At 36.1% G+C, this 16206-nt stretch overlaps 1 protein-coding gene across 1 annotated transcript in view; it reads right to left on the reverse strand.

Annotated features, from left to right (window-relative positions):
• Positions 1 to 358: 358 nt before the first annotated feature.
• LOC131061595 (autophagy-related protein 18b) overlaps positions 359 to 16206 on the reverse strand; it is an 89086-nt gene continuing 73238 nt past the window's right edge. The window contains exons 7-11 of the mRNA XM_057995364.2: positions 8018 to 8137; positions 7450 to 7595; positions 1124 to 1240; positions 903 to 974; positions 359 to 767 (exon numbers count right to left, since the gene is read on the reverse strand). Coding sequence (XP_057851347.1) covers positions 617 to 767; positions 903 to 974; positions 1124 to 1240; positions 7450 to 7595; positions 8018 to 8137 — 606 coding nt within the window. The 3' untranslated portion in view covers positions 359 to 616. The remainder of the gene's footprint in view (positions 768 to 902; positions 975 to 1123; positions 1241 to 7449; positions 7596 to 8017; positions 8138 to 16206) is intronic.

Below are 16206 nucleotides of genomic sequence, written 5' to 3' on the forward strand. Positions count from 1 at the left end.
ATAAGAAATAAATAAAATATCTCGCATAAAAATCCCTGAAATTTTACCTCAAATTATTGTGTCATCAAACATTACATACCTTATTTTTTCTTAATTCTTTTCCGAAATGCAAGGCTTCAAAGTATATTTACTCAAGTTATATCGCTATATTCATGTTGAAACGAATTTAAAATATGGTTAAACCTAGTATTTCTAGGACTTATCAGATGGTAAAATCAAATTAAGAAATCAATACGTTATCAAGATTTGCCTCTTATGGAACAAAAATGTATTCTTTTATCAAATGAGATGGAAATTCAATGATTGTTTTTTCATCTTTAAGAAAATCCATTCAAATTCATCCATTCATACAAAAAAATTCTTAAGAAAAAAGTTTAGGGCTTTACTATTTTGTGTTCGGGTTTCACATTCTTATATACACTGAACCCTTAAATAAAAAATGATGTCAATAAAGAAATGATTTTGAGGATTTTTTTCACAAGCCATGCACCATATAGATATGGCTTATCATATAAGAAAGATTATCTCACGGGGATTCCTTAATTGTTACATTCTTTTAACCTTCCTTTATGAGGAAGTGAATGGAAAGAACATATGGCATAGGATAAACAAAATGTTATTTTACAAAATTTGCTGAAATTTGCTCAGAAGGACTTGCTAGCAGATTACACTCTCTCTCTAAATTCCATGGGCGTTTATTGTCATCAGCTATTATGACGCTATAATCATTGAAATAGCCATTATAGGTAATACTGAGTATCCGAACCCTGTAACTCATGAAGAAAAACAATTAGTAAGATCATATCTCTGGATTCTAGACATTTTATGAGAGATTATACAAACACGATAAGTATCCAGATATATAATATAAATACAAATTTAAACACAAAATATAAAACTACCTTAGTGTGTTTGTTGTCAAACCCATCACCTTTACCATGCTAGCTTCTTCAACATTGCAAATTATTGCACGACTGTAAAATCCAAACATTAGGCATCATAAACTGAAGGGTTACAGGCAACGGTAAAGATAACATTTGCAATTGAAATACAAAATTGCGTATTTGATACTTAAAATTGGCAGTCTGAAATATAAAAGCAACACTAGCAATATTGCCAACACCTCTTGACTCCTGCGGGGAGTACATTGTGAAGCACAACATGATGATAAGAAGGTTCTAATGCATCATTGAGAGAAGTTGGGATTACAGTTGCAAGCAACCCAGTGGATCTTTTGTTCCTGAAAGCAACTAAGCAAATGTTAGAACCTAACAAATTAGTGCTTCAACCTGTCTACAATACACAAAATAAATTGATAATTGGAATTCCCATATGTTGATTCAAAAGCGCCTCTCTTCTTCACCCACACATTTTTATTGAGTTTTCACAAATAATGATAATACTGGAGACAATATAGAAGAACAATCTGAAGGATTGTGCAATCTTTGCACTAAGATAGATCACCAAATCAATTACCACAAGAATGGTACGAAAGAGGATAATAATGCAGACATATTAAGTACCATAGCATACAGTTGACAAATAATATGAAAGAACTTCGTTGCATCAAAAGTATAGGTGATGTGGATGTGCCTAAACAAATCTAAGCCATTAATTAACAACATAAAAGGGTTAAACAAGACTACCGATCATAAATAATTAAATATCAAACTAATATATATACTAAATATATAATGTATATGAGTGAGTTAAGTGACAAGCCATATAGCGTTAATGAGCACAAGCCCCAAGTCAATGTTAACAGTAAAAAGATTCCCACAATGAATATGATTGGACTTGTAATATTGAAAACAAAGAACTAACACTAAATAAATGTTTTACAAATATAGAAAATAAGACAAACGTCATGACAGAGTGAGTTGTCTGCTGTTGATGCTGTAACACCACAAGTTCAAAATGAACCAACTGCATATAAATCGTGGACAAACTTCAGTAATCTATCTCAAACGTAAGACTAGGGCTTTATATTTTAAGAATCAAAATCATTTTACTAATTCAGCATGCAGCAATACTTTTCAGTTCACTTACATTAGCTGAAAGATAGTAGAGATCAACTGAAACAAAATGTTTTGGGTTCTCTTCATGGTGACTATTTCGATGTACTTGAAGAGATTGTGTGCATGTAAATAATAAATATTGATCAAAAAGTTTATCTCGCTGATGAAATTTCCATGGATTAAAAACTCACCAGACTCGAGGGTTATGGGTTCTGACTAGCTAAAATGCTGTTAATTGTGAGTATACTTGCCAGTGAGTTACTCAAGTAAAATCATCAAAACTCGCAACTTCAACACAAAAAACTAGCCTGATGTCACAAAAGAAAACATTCCAGAGTCTAACACTTCTTTTTCACATTTTTGTCTTCCAACTCTCACTCCTTCGATGCGCTGACGACATTCAGTGCAGTTGCAGGTGATTTCAACAGATTTTGCATGATCTTGGGATGACGAAGAGTTCTTTGGCAAGTACGTAACAATGTCTCCACCATAGTTCCACGGACTTTCCTGACGGGGGGACATGGGGATGGGTTTCGGGGACGAGGAGAACAAGGACCTAAATTTGGGGATGGCAAAGAGACGGTGGGGGAACAGAAGTGGAGCAGTGGTGGGGTGGACTGATATACAAATTGAGGTGAACTGAAATCTTCAAGGCAAAATCTGCAATATAACATCTCTGGAAGTGCCCCATGGAAGGCAAACTAGTTTTCACAAAGTTAAAGGTTGCAATCAGTATGCAATGGCATGTGCCATATGGCAAGTGACCCAGCGGTATCCCCAATGGAGGTGGCAGAGGTGGTGGTGCTATAGGGAGATGTTTCCCCCAAGTCCCCAAGTCTCGAAAACATCCCCATATGGGGGATGTGAGGTTTTTTTGGGGGGATGCATCCCTGTGGAACACTGGTCTCCACTTCTTTTTCTATTCTTAAGATTTTTGTTTTGTTTTCCTTCTCATTCTAAGGTTCAATTATTTTATTTTTGTTCTTTTCTTGTTTTTTAGCTAGCTGCTAGGGTTTGCATTTGATAATTTTTAATATCTTTTTTATGATTAAGGTTTGAAATTAGTTTTTATAGTTGATGGCAAAACTAGGGGCCCTGCTTGAAAGCATGGAACCCCAAGGGGATAAACAAGACTAATTGTGTGTAATTATTGTGGAATGAAAATGACGAGCCATCAGCCCCCTAAAATATCCTGTCTGGATCCTTGGAAGAGATGTTTCACTTTGCAATAAAGTGGAGCCCAACATTACACAAGAGGCTAATAACCTCCTTCATATGAGATAGGGAATTAAAAAAGAAGAGGACTGCTGCAACAATCACAGTTGTAATGGGTTCTTGTCTTGAGAGTCAGAGACTAAAGTAGTGAGCTCTTGCATTGGCCCATGGATACAATGCCATCAACCAGAGGTAGATCACATTCAGATATTCTTGGTTTCTTTGTTCCACATAATAATAATCCTAATGCCCAATCTTCCCTCAAGATAATGCATGGAACCAAGATAAGCATAATGAGATATTGGCAAAAGCCCATTTTAGGTACTTCAACAACATACCCTTCCACATAGCAAGCAGTCCTTATTGGGAGTCAATTGTCATTGCATTAGCCCTAGTAGCCCTTGTTGGGATTTAATTGTCATTGCATTAACACTAGCAGCCCTTACTGACTTCTTATGACCTGAGCAGGCCATTGTTGGATATTGTTGTTAGACAAATGAAGGTCTTCGTGGAAGAACAAGAGGGTTTGGCAAACAAAGGGCTTCACTATTTTGTCTAATGAGTGGATGGATTGCAGGAACTCCACTCTAATTAACTTCCTTTTGGCTTCAAGTGATAAGTTATTCCTGAAGTCAATAGGCAACTCTAGTGCAGTAAAAAATGTGACACATTATGCAATATGTAGCATGAAGTAGTCATGGAGGTGGGATTGCAGAATGTTCTCCAAGTTGTGATAGACAATGCAATAGCATATATGTGGCAACCAATAGGCAACTAGAGGCTAGGTACCCTACTCTATTTTGGAGCCCTTGTGCCACTCATTGGATTGGCCTACTCCATAATATTGATGAACTTTTATGGATCAAAACCTTGGTGGAGGATGTACGAAAAAATGTTAAAATACATCTAAAACCACCCTTGGATGCGTTATCTAACGAGAGAGCACAACATTGATGAGGAGCTTATCCAGCAAGTGCCACAATATACCACCAATTTTGTCACTTCGCAGAATACTGCACCCTCACTACCATCTCTTAAGAATATGTTCGAGTGCTAGGTAGGGGAACCTTCCTTATCCAAAGGACGAAGGGGTGATGGTAGTAAAGACCATTTTTTATGATTTTTTTGCAAAAACATGGATGAGATCCTCAAGGTATCTTACAAATCATCACTTTATATTCCATAATAAGCTTTTATAGTTTTATTTTAGTTTAGTTTATTCTTTTTTTTTCTTGTCATTCACAATCAATTTTTTCAATATATATTGTTTTCTTTTAGGTGTCAAAACCTTTAATGAGGGTTCTTCACTTGGCAGGGGTGAAATCCCCATGGAATTTTCTATATGAAGCCACTGCCAAAGGCCAAGGAAGCAAAACGATGCTTTAATGGGCGAAACAAAAAAAATATGAACCCATTCAGTGAATTAGTGATATTTAGCACATTAGTTATAGGTGGTGAAATAAACAACTTCACCAACACAATCATGCAATTGCCAACTACTTGAACCCCAGGTTTTTCTTCTCTTAACAATGAAGAGGTCGTGGTTTGCATAGAGAGGATGGTCCTTGATAAACATATAACCTCAAAATATAGACCATTCATCTTTCATTATAGTAAAACAATCTCTTTGGATGGAAGCCCCACCAAAATAAAATAGATTAGAAATTTTTATCTCGTTAATTTAAATTGAAATATCCATGTGATGTGCACATTGAAAATTTTATTTAACATTCGATGTAGATAAGTATACACAAAATTAAACCATGTGTGACAATGTATTGATAGTATTGATAGAAATCCTAGCAAATAAATATAGATAAAATTAGACCATGATAAAGTAGACAGAAAATATTAAGTATGAACAACGAGCTAAAATATAACCTCAAAATATAGACCATTCACCTATCATAATAGTAAAATATCTCTCTTTGGATGAAAGCCCCAACAAAATAAAATAGATTTAATGTTTTTAATCTTGTTAATTTAAATTGAAAGATCCTTGTGGTGTGCACATTAAAATTTTCATTTAACAAATTATTCATCTATTTGTATGTGCCGGTTGAATTTTGTGTAAATACTATTTATATAGACATGGCCACATCCAACATACCGAACTTAGAGGGAAAAATCCACTGTATGATGTACCCAAATCTCAAACCGTAACCCAGTCCGGCAACTTAGGTCATTTACCACCAAAGCATCAAATTCAGCATTCACAATCTTTTCTATTTAATTATACCCTTTGCTTATTCGTACGTATGTGATTAAAGAATTCAAGATAGTGGATAACAAAGACATAATTTACCCCAATTAGATCTTGCTCCAATTTGAAAACACAACCATCATTTGATTGATTGAACAGACTTTTCAAACAATACCATAACTCTTAAAGACTATTGTTGAGACATGGACCAGCTAGGACTCGAACCTAGGACCTTCCATACGCTGCTGGAGTGCTCTACCACTGAGCTACTGGCCCCTCTTGGACCAGTCCATCGTCGGTCCGGGTGTGGCTTATTTCCAACAACAACACCCCCCCTTAAGCCACACCTCTCGTGTGCTTGGGGCTCCTAGCCTGAAGCTGGCTTTGATACCATGTTGAGACATCGACCAGCTAGGACTCGAACCTAGGACCTTCCATATGCTGCTGGAGTGCTCTACCACTGAGCTACTGGCCCCTCTTGGACCAGTCCATCGTCGGTCCGGGTGTGGCTTATTTCCAACACCAACAACTATCCTTACCCAAGGTATGAAATAGAAACTTAAAAGCAATGTGCACCTCCAATACCTTGTTTGCCTCATCTTTCCTATTTTTATAGGCATATCTCTTCATGACTATTGAAATATTCTTAAGTTTTGCAAACAATCTGTAACAAGTGCTTCACCCTTGAGATCTCCTTGCTTAGCTTAAAGTCAAGCCCTATAATTCTTCCCTACAAACATAGCGGCACCTGGTATTGTTTCCATTTTGAGCTGGCACAAGCATTAGCTAGAAGCCTCCAAATGCTACAACCAAGATCACCCCTACAAAGGTCCAAGAAGATCTTTCCAACAGTTCTACAGCAAGGCAAACTCTATATGAGAAAGATATTCCCCATGGTAAATGTTGGAAGTTGGAACTCCAGCCATGCAAAAGTCCCACAAAAATAACAAAATTTAAATTTCAAAATTTGGCAGGAAAAAACACGATTGCACTAACTTCTGAGTATATTATATTAATGCAAAGGGAAAGTAAACTCATTGTAGATTGGGTAGAACAAAAGAATCTCAAGTTGTCCAAATTAAGTGTTACCATGTCTGCGATGTAGTGATATAACCAGAGTTAAAAAAAATACGAGACAGATATTATATCAAGATGTATCCAAATTATATGAGCCCATATCTGGTCTGCAGCCAATACACCTAAATATGAGAACAGGATGTTCACAGTTGTATCCAATTTAGGGTTGTAAAAAAGAATGATAAAATGCAAAAAAATGAAACATTTAAAAATTAAAAAAATTGTTCTCAACATGTACATTTATATCAAAGAAAAAAAACTAGATGTTTTTTTTACATTATGAACTACATTTTGATGTGTAGAATATATGCATGAGTGTGGGTGTGCACACGTGCTTACAAATGCCATATATGTCAAGGGGCCTTGAACATTTGCCGCATTATGTCCAATACTGTATTAGTTTCCTTGCAAAAATGCAAATAATTATACTTATAGATGAATGCGACACAGATTTCCCAACTCTATCCCTTGTGATAAATTATCTGTAAGACCGATCAGATGGAGAGAGACAGTTCTGAGATGTTTGTATTCTTTAATATTCTTAGTAGCGACTTCTACATATTTTGGAACAGAATTTAATCTCAATATCTCTTCACAGAAATAAATGATTGTTTAACCACATAATTTCCTATGGCACACTGAATAATCTTTAATTATCTTCATGGAAATATCATGATTTTCTTTTAGCATATCTCATAACAAAGTTCAACTTAAGATATAGCTAATACTAAGACACTGACAAGACATCAATTTTAACAAGAAAAATAATCACCATATTGAAAAGAGTGAATGAACTTGTACTGTTCTGTGAGTTTGATGTATATGGTCATAAAAGGTTTTCAAAATTAAAGATATCTGCATTGTGTGCATTAAGTACATAAAATAAAAGTCGGTCCAGTACAGACATTAACGAATAACATAAGTTCAACTTTATACCTATCTGCGGTCATCAGCCCAAGGGTAAAAACATGCACAGAACCAGAAGAACTGGTTGCTACAAGCAAACGAGGAAGATGTGAGGGTGGTCCCAATGAAAGAGAATAGATAGCAGCTGGATATGTTCCCCTCCGAAAAGTGAATTTCTGCAATTGAAAAAATAGAAATACTGAGATGAAAAATCTTCATAACACTAGACAAGGCATACTCTAGTCCAATACCAAGTTGAAACAGAAGGATATCATCCTTGACACCTTAAAAGACACCTAGTATTGGAGTCAAAACCTAGATGTTATCCTTCTTTGATTATGCTGGAAGGAGACATCATTATGGCTACAAGATGACTCCTCAATTCTCTATTCACAAATATTTATCGTTTCATGACTCATCATTTCTCTTTTCACACATCTTTACTGTTTCATGATGAAATCTGAGATGCATGCTTTGAAAAGGGAGAATAAGCATGCTTATGTTTGCACTCTAGAGAATGGCCTACTTAAGTCACAATGAAAATGTTGACTTATGAAATAAATAGGACAAAGATAATGTGAGTTGTAACAATATTTACCTCTGAAGGTTGTGACACTAAATAAACCCTTATAACAGTTCCTTGCTCAGAAGCTGTTGCTATATATGATCCATCTGACGACAAAGCCATGGCTGCCAACGGTGACTTATGAGCATTTATCTGCCATGTACAAACAATGATAAATCGCTCAAGACAAAATCCTGGAAAAAACTCACTTCGATACTAATCCAATATAGAAATATGAACAATGGTGACCTATGAGCATTTATCTACCATGTACAAACGACAATAAATCCCTCAAGATAAAATCTCAGAAAAAACTTGCACTTTGATACTAGTCCAATATCTTATAATTAAGCATCATAAACATTACAAGAGTTCTACTCAAAATATAAATATACATCAATAACATTGAAGTTTTGAACATTGAATAACGAAAATTGTATTTCGACATATACGAATATGAAAGATATGATTGTTATCATGAAAACAAATATAAAAAAGTGTGTAAATAATTCGATGACAAAATGAAAATAGGATGCCATAATATTCAGATTTCAGCCACTACAAAATCCTAAGCAGCAATCATGGATTAGAAAACTCAATAATTAGGTCCTTATCATTGCTTGACTGTTAATCATCTGGCTCTTCCAACAAGACCCCAACTAATACTGACTATTGATATAAGTGTTTGAGGAATAGAATTTTAAAATGCTTGTTCTTTATGATATTTTTGTTTTCAAACTGTTTGTCATCAGGACAAGTAGGTTACTCCTAGTACACTGTAATGTTCCTTTTTGGGTCCATTCCAACATTCTTAGAAAATTCCTAGATTCTTGGAGACCACCAGTTCTATTGAAACAGTTTTCTGACAATGACAAAGTGTTCCAAGGGTCAACATGAATGCAATGGTTTTTTCCAAGTGCAGATCAGACTTTCAAGGAGCATTCCACACTTCTTAGAGATTTCCAACATCCTTGGAGAGCACCAATTTTCCTAAGACCTTGGGAAGTGTGGATTAAAATAATTAAATAAATAAAAAGTTGACTTTATATCATAGAGGCAAGTTACCTTTATTTATTTATTTATTTTAAAGAAGAGTTGCCTATGTCATAAAGAGTTTAGAGGGCCAAAAAGTATTAGCACTAAGTATGGAGTATAGGTGACTTAAAAGCATAGGTCTGAGCCCTCAACTTGGCGTGGATTTGGCAAGGGTGACTCAACTTGAGAAAAACCCATGAAATTTAGAGATTTTTATAGATTTAAAACTTATTTCATGCACCCTTTATTAAATAAATCTTAAAGACACAATAACATCATCAAATAGAAGATAATTTGATCACATACACAAATATACATCGATAACATGAGTATAAACGCAAATTGTAGCTGAAGGTGCACACTAAGATATATAAATATTGTCGGATGTATATAAAACTCATGGATTATGAAATCCATGACATCAAATGTTCCAAATAAATATCAAAACAATAACTATAAGTCTATGGCTCAAAAGAACCTACATCCCTCCTATTAAGGCATCTAAGGTAGGTCCTGAATGATGTAGCAGCCATAATATTTTTTAAACTATGAATCTGCACAAATTTGCAACAATGGATGTGTATTATGTAGATTTTTATGATCATGATTCATCATTGGCCTATTATATGCTTAGACATATAGTTTGATGGTGGTTTGAGGGCAAAATCAAAATGAGGTTGAGGGTAGCACCCCTCGTGGGGGACTGAGAGAGAGAGAGAGAGAGAGAGAGATCATGGGGGAGGGAGGACAAAGTGAGATAGAGAGAGGTAGAGAGAGGGGATACATCAAGAGTTACAGGGAGAGAGATAGGTCTAGAGTTTAGGGCAAATAAAGTGAGTGAAATAGAGAGAGCGAGAGAATGCTGATAGGAGCCTGTTGATTACTGAAATTTGAATAAGTTTGAAAATTTATAATATCTTCTAAAACCTAGAATTTGAATTATTGCTCCTAGAGTCTAAAACCACTCTCAAACATCCTACCAATATATACATGAAATATAACTTAAAAGTATAAGTCACATTTCCCTTTGTCTTTTCCTATTTCCCTTTGTCTTTTTCCTTTCTTATTAAGTTATATTTCATGAATATATTGGTAAGATGTTTGAGAGTGTTTTCAAATCTCTAGGAGTTATAATGCAAATTGACAGGGAAAAGACAAAGGGAAATGTGACTTATACTTAAATGTTATATTCCTGTATATTTTGGGGGCATGTCATAAACCAAAAAATCATTTAAATTTTGAGATTTAAAAAAAATATTTGAGTCTAGCCGAGTCCAGGAGACGGGACTCACTCGGACTTGATGAGTCCAACTGTAAAGCGGAAAATCGCGATCGAACCCTAGTTGCTCTCCCCTCTTCCAACTCCGAGGAGTGAGAAGGGAGGTTTGCTAGGGTTGATGGTTTTCACTTAAGGGAGAGACTTTACATTCAAAAGAGGGGTTGAAACTCACAAGATCCAATCCCACACAAGGCAAGATTGGATGCTAAATGTGTTTCAAGGGTTAAGACAGCAAGGCTACCCTCTTTTGTAAAGAATGTTGATAGAAGAATTAAGCTAGGAATGCATAGAAAGTGACAAAGATTCGCTTATAAACTGAGATAGGGATATAGGATGAAGCTGCGGACCTGGAATTAGCAGTAAAATGTCGATACGGCGCTGTCCTGCAAATTTGAGCAAAAGTTGTCGGGACGATGGCACCCGGCGCCACGGTCCTCCGAAAAATCCACGAAACGAAGGGGGATCTCTTCGTCTCTGCACAAGGATTCCCGATCTTCAATTTCAGCCGCGTACCTGCAACCTACACACAGAAAAAGCGAAGACGATTGGGGGGTTAGGGATTAGGGGTTTGCCTTTAGGTCAAACCCCGGTTTTGGAATTAACCAAGAAATGAGCAAGTGTTGTAAATGTAAATGTATGTAATGTAAAACAAGTACTAATACCTTGTTGTAAGGATGTTTGTATCCTTATATGCGAAGGTATAGATGTTGTATGTTGTATGTTGTAGCATGTAGTATGTGATCTCCTCTTCAATGGTTGAATCCTTGACTTGAATGCAACACTTAGCCTTGAATGGAGACTTAGAAGGAATGCTTGAATGCTTGAATGCTTGAGTGCTTGAATGTTTGAATCTTGTTTTCGCCTTTTTTTTTCATCTACCCCAAATGAGAGAGGAAAATGTAGTTTATATACTTGTCAATTAGGGCTGATAGACTGATTTTCTCGACATTAGGCCGACCAGAGAATGTAATTTCCAATTTGCAAACAAAAAAGACCCGAGACCCCTCATAGGAAACCGGGCCCAAAATAGGACCCAGGGACCAGGGCGCTGGGCGCTCTGGTCCCACCTCCCGGGACAGCGGGGTGCAAGGAGGTTCAGGCTAGGGTGCTTGAAAAATGCAGTTTTCAGTGTCATAATCAGGTTTCGGGGTCTCCATTCAGGTTGCGTGTTGCGTCGCCATCGTGAAGACCGAAATGCAGTCGAAATTGCAAGTGTCACAATTTTAGGACGCTACACCAGCGAGGCTCACCCATGCTCGGTCAAGTCCAAGTCCGGGTCCTTGGGACGTGTCGAGGGTGATTGGACTCACAACTCGCCGAGTCTATGCCAATCTGGGCCAGTCTTGTAACTATGCTTAAAAGGTTATTATTTAAAAGTGACATTGAGATGGATAATTAAAAACTAATATTTAATCAAAAATTCTTGAAAAGCCAATCTATTTTATTATTAAAGGGAAAAGCAAATTTTTAAAAGGGATATTATCCAGTTGCCCTAAAAGTGCCTATTTAAGGAGTTGTGTAGAGAAAAAAATGTTAATTGAATATTGCATTTGCTATTTTCTCTAGGTGAGAACATGAGTTCTTCTCATATTTCTTGAGGACAGAAACCCTCTTGGAATATCAGTTTCAAAAGAGAAACCCTCCTAGCTGGAAAGAGTTATGTCATCCAGAAGTCACCTATGTGCTAAAAATATTTGGTTTTGGGAATGAAAACCCTCAACATTCACTAGAGCAATTTCATATAGAGATTGCCTTGGTGCTAAAAAAGTGAAGAAATTCCTGTTTGTGCTGAAAGGTTAAGTTTTTTTCCAGTTGTGTTTCAATGGATAATTTTGATGTGTTTTGACATTTTTTTGGCATGCAAAGATTTATGATGCAAATTTAAGATGCTTGTGGGCTTGTGAACTGATTGAAGCAAAAAAAGATGAACTTCGGTGATTTTTAAGAATTTATGACAGTTGTACCTGCTGTATTTGCTGTACCAGCAGCATTAATATTGTATTTCACACCTGCAATTAATCTGAGTATTATCCCAGTCTTATATCCATTTGTTTTCATGTGTTTGGCGTTAGTTATGATTTATTTTTAGCAGTATAGATGCTCATACTTGTTGAGGAGTTGGCATTTGATGTTTGTAGCGATTTATGTCAATTTTGGCTTTGTTGTACCCTGTTGTACCAGCAGCAATAAGTTCAGTTCCAAACCTGTAAAGTGACTGATTTCTCACTTTATTTGATGTCCATTGTGTTCATGGGGTTTTCAATTTAATTTTGGTGTGTTTTGGAGTAGTTTTCAGTTTACGCATGTTGAGTACTGTCTAGGCATACTCTTTGCAAGATTTTTCTGTGTTATCAGTGCTGGTCAGACCTATTATCAGTATTTATCAGTCTTTGAGGCAGTTTACAGTGCTATATTTAAGTTTGGGATGAATTTATGCAACCTACATCAGCTGTGTTTCAGTTTGGGGTTTGTTTCCTTCATTTTTAGGTTGTTGTATTAGCATATAGCAGTGTTTGCAGTATGTTTCAGTTTGTATTAGATCTGATTTGACAGTGTGACAGCAGTATCAGAGTGTTATCAGACCTGCATCAGCCCCTTAAATTGTTTTTATAAGGTATTCTTCAATTGGGTACATGATTATATTATTTATCAATGTTAATTGGCCTTATTCTAGATATTACAGTAGTCTGATTTTATAATCAGAACTTTATATCAGTTTAATAACAGCAGTTTACTTCTTCAAATATCAATTTGTAATTCATTTCAAATAAATCTTGTAAACCCCAAATGGTAGTACCGTTGAAAGCTATCATTTGAATTCATTTTCATATTGTAAGTTGGATTGTTTACTGCCAACAGTTATAGCATTTTCATTCAGCCCATTTTGACGTGAAATACCTAGCATTGTCAACCATTTTGGTTTCAGTCTAGCTCAGAAATTCTATCAGTGGCTTGCATTGCATACGCACTATCTAGTGAAGAGGTGTTGATAGGCTAGCTTTGCCACCCACATGTCATTTTACGTAGTTCGCCGAAGAGGTGTTGATTAGGCTGGTTCTGCCAGCCTATGTATTTTGGTCAACATGCCACCATATCATTGTAATTGCATTAATTTAGATTAATTTTGTGGTTGGCAGCACTTTATGCTCTCACCTTAACCACTTCGGTATTTGGATGATCAGAAAGTGTTGAAGCCATCGTATTGCATCTTTTATTTTGCAAAAATAAAAAATAAAAGTTAGTGTAGATTGTTACATACACTTAGTACACCCCCAATTTTTTGAAATATACAAATGGGATATGCTAGGAAAAACCTGGGAAATCCTTAGCTACTTTGGGGTATGCAGGTGTGAAACACCATGAAGTTACCAAGACAATAAAGCAAATGTAGAATGGGACATATCTCATACACATTGGGGACACCTAGATATTCCACGAGGAAACAACCTAAGGAGAGCTCCAAAAGCGGATAAAAATCCTTGAAAAAATTACAAAAAAAAAAATGGTTGGGTACACCAAGGGATAGATTTGTCTCCATTTCCAATTTCCTAAAACACCAAGGACCCCAATGCTTCCATGGGGTTGATGATGCATCCCTGTGCACGAATGTTGTAAACTAGCTTCAATAAAGTAAATTCTTACATATTTGTAGGCAATGAAGCTAGGTGAAATTCTAGATGATATTGACAAAGTAGAAACTCTTCAATCATGGAATTTGAGTGAAAACAACATCTTCAAACTTGCCCAACCTATCCCCAAGAGGAAAAGAGAAGAAAAACATTTATTGGTTTTGGTTTGACCTTGGAATTCCCCTTTTGCATGTAAGACCTTGAGAAAAATGAGATATCACCTAACACAACTATACACCATGCTTAACAATCAAGGTTACATCAGTCCAACTAAAAATGAGATGAATGAGGCACATGCATGCAACACTGAGGATGGACCACCTTATCTTGGGTACATAAGTGCAAGCAGAAGCATACAAGGTACAAGCATATTCAGGGTGCAAAGTTATGCAGGGTAGACATAGGTGCATTTTAACATCAAACTTAAAACATAAGATTGTCATCCAACTTCATTTGAATTTGTAAGAATATCATAGAAAATCAATGCATCAAAAAAGTGTCATTAACCAATCAATATTTAACATTGAAAGTGTCAAAGAAGTATTCACTACATGTAAATCAAAATTACAAATTCAAGCAACTCTCATATGTAATTTGCACAAGAATACTAGAATACTCATGAATCAAGAGAGAAAAAAGAAATCTATATTGGAGGCCTTCACCATGTAAAGTGGAGAGATCCATGCCCAAATCATTGTCAAGCATCAATTGTTCCTACTCAATGTCGAAATGTGTATCGGTAAGAGGATCAAGAACATCCAATAAAATCAGCTTTTAAAGTCCATTTTCAAGGTGTGCTTGGATGCATTAGGCTACCCTAAAGCATGTGGTGTGCTAAATTAGGTACTTTGGTCCTATCTGCATGCATGACAAGTGCTTAACCTCTGCACTCATTAGATTCCTAAACAAACTTATTGCCTTCAACATAATCACACCTTTACAAGGTTCTCTTTGTTTGAAAGACAACCACATGGATAGAGTTTGTTCAACTCCAATAAAACCTTAGGAATCACAATTAGTCTAGGAGCATGGCGATGCCTCCATTGCCTACTACAATTGTGATGGCTTTGTAAGGTCTGCTCCAAACACTTGTCAAGATGTTATTGCCTCTTAGGATATCATCTTCCTTACTAACACCAATGACCCAAGAGAGCTTTGAGAGAGCTCTACCCAAGGACACTCTTTCTAGGTTTCATTTCTTCTACACAAGAAATCTTGTGGAGATAACCAACAACTCGCTTTCTTTTCTTGAATCTCAAGTTTTCCATGTACATATCCAAGATACCTCTTCTATGATGTGCCTTACCCGGTGCTTCAATGTATTTATCTAGAGCAAACAAACAATTCTTCAATCTATTATCTACGCAGAATTCACTATGCAACCTCCTTGTCTCGAGACCATCTTCAAAGTCAATCAGTTTACACCAAGGCTTAAATCCATCGGACATTTTACCTTCTCTCATGAGAGATATCCTTTCTTTGGCACTCTATTCCTCAAAGTAAATTGACTCTTTGACCTTGCAGGATGTCAACATTGTTGGTTCTATGAGATCCAACTATTTTGCAATCTAATGGCCTCCTTTCAGATACTCTTCAGGTGCTCTTCATCTCCTTCTAGGGAACAAGGTGTTCAAGCGATCTATTAAAGAGAACATTTATCATCAATATATCCAAGTAACTTGGACCTCCCCTTTGACTTCTTCCAATCCCAAACTAGCTTTTTATGTAAAGCATTATTTATAGATTGTTGATGCGATCATTGTTTGGCCCACTTATCTTCAGCATCATTTTTCTCATAGTTTAAGGATTCCCCTTGGTGCCTTGGTTAGTTGTGAGTTGATTACTTTCATGTTGAGATGAACCACAATATTTTGTCTAGTGAAAGATTATGTCACCTTTTTTGAAGAGGTGGAATTTGAGCATTGCATTTTTCTAATGTCCAATCTAATATCAAATCCATGTGTGGCAGTATTGTTTATATAGATATTTTGTTATCTCTCTCTCCACTTTTTCCCACTGCCCTAATCAGAGGTGTGTGGCTCTTTTTCTTGTTGATATCTCCAGGTTCGGCCATAGATCTCTTTGTGTTGATCCCAAATCTACTAGATTGATTACTTATTTCTTTCAACCCATCAACATTGTTGGAGGCAATAAGCACCATTTAGAAACTATTGATTGAGATCCAAATATGAATGAGGATAGACTGGTAACGCATTGGTCTTCCTTGTAATTTACTACAATCAAGGCTTCTCAGCATCCCATCTCTCAATTCAATGGTT

This window comes from Cryptomeria japonica, chromosome 3, assembly GCF_030272615.1.
Source record: "Cryptomeria japonica chromosome 3, Sugi_1.0, whole genome shotgun sequence".
Lineage (NCBI taxonomy): Eukaryota > Viridiplantae > Streptophyta > Pinopsida > Cupressales > Cupressaceae > Cryptomeria > Cryptomeria japonica.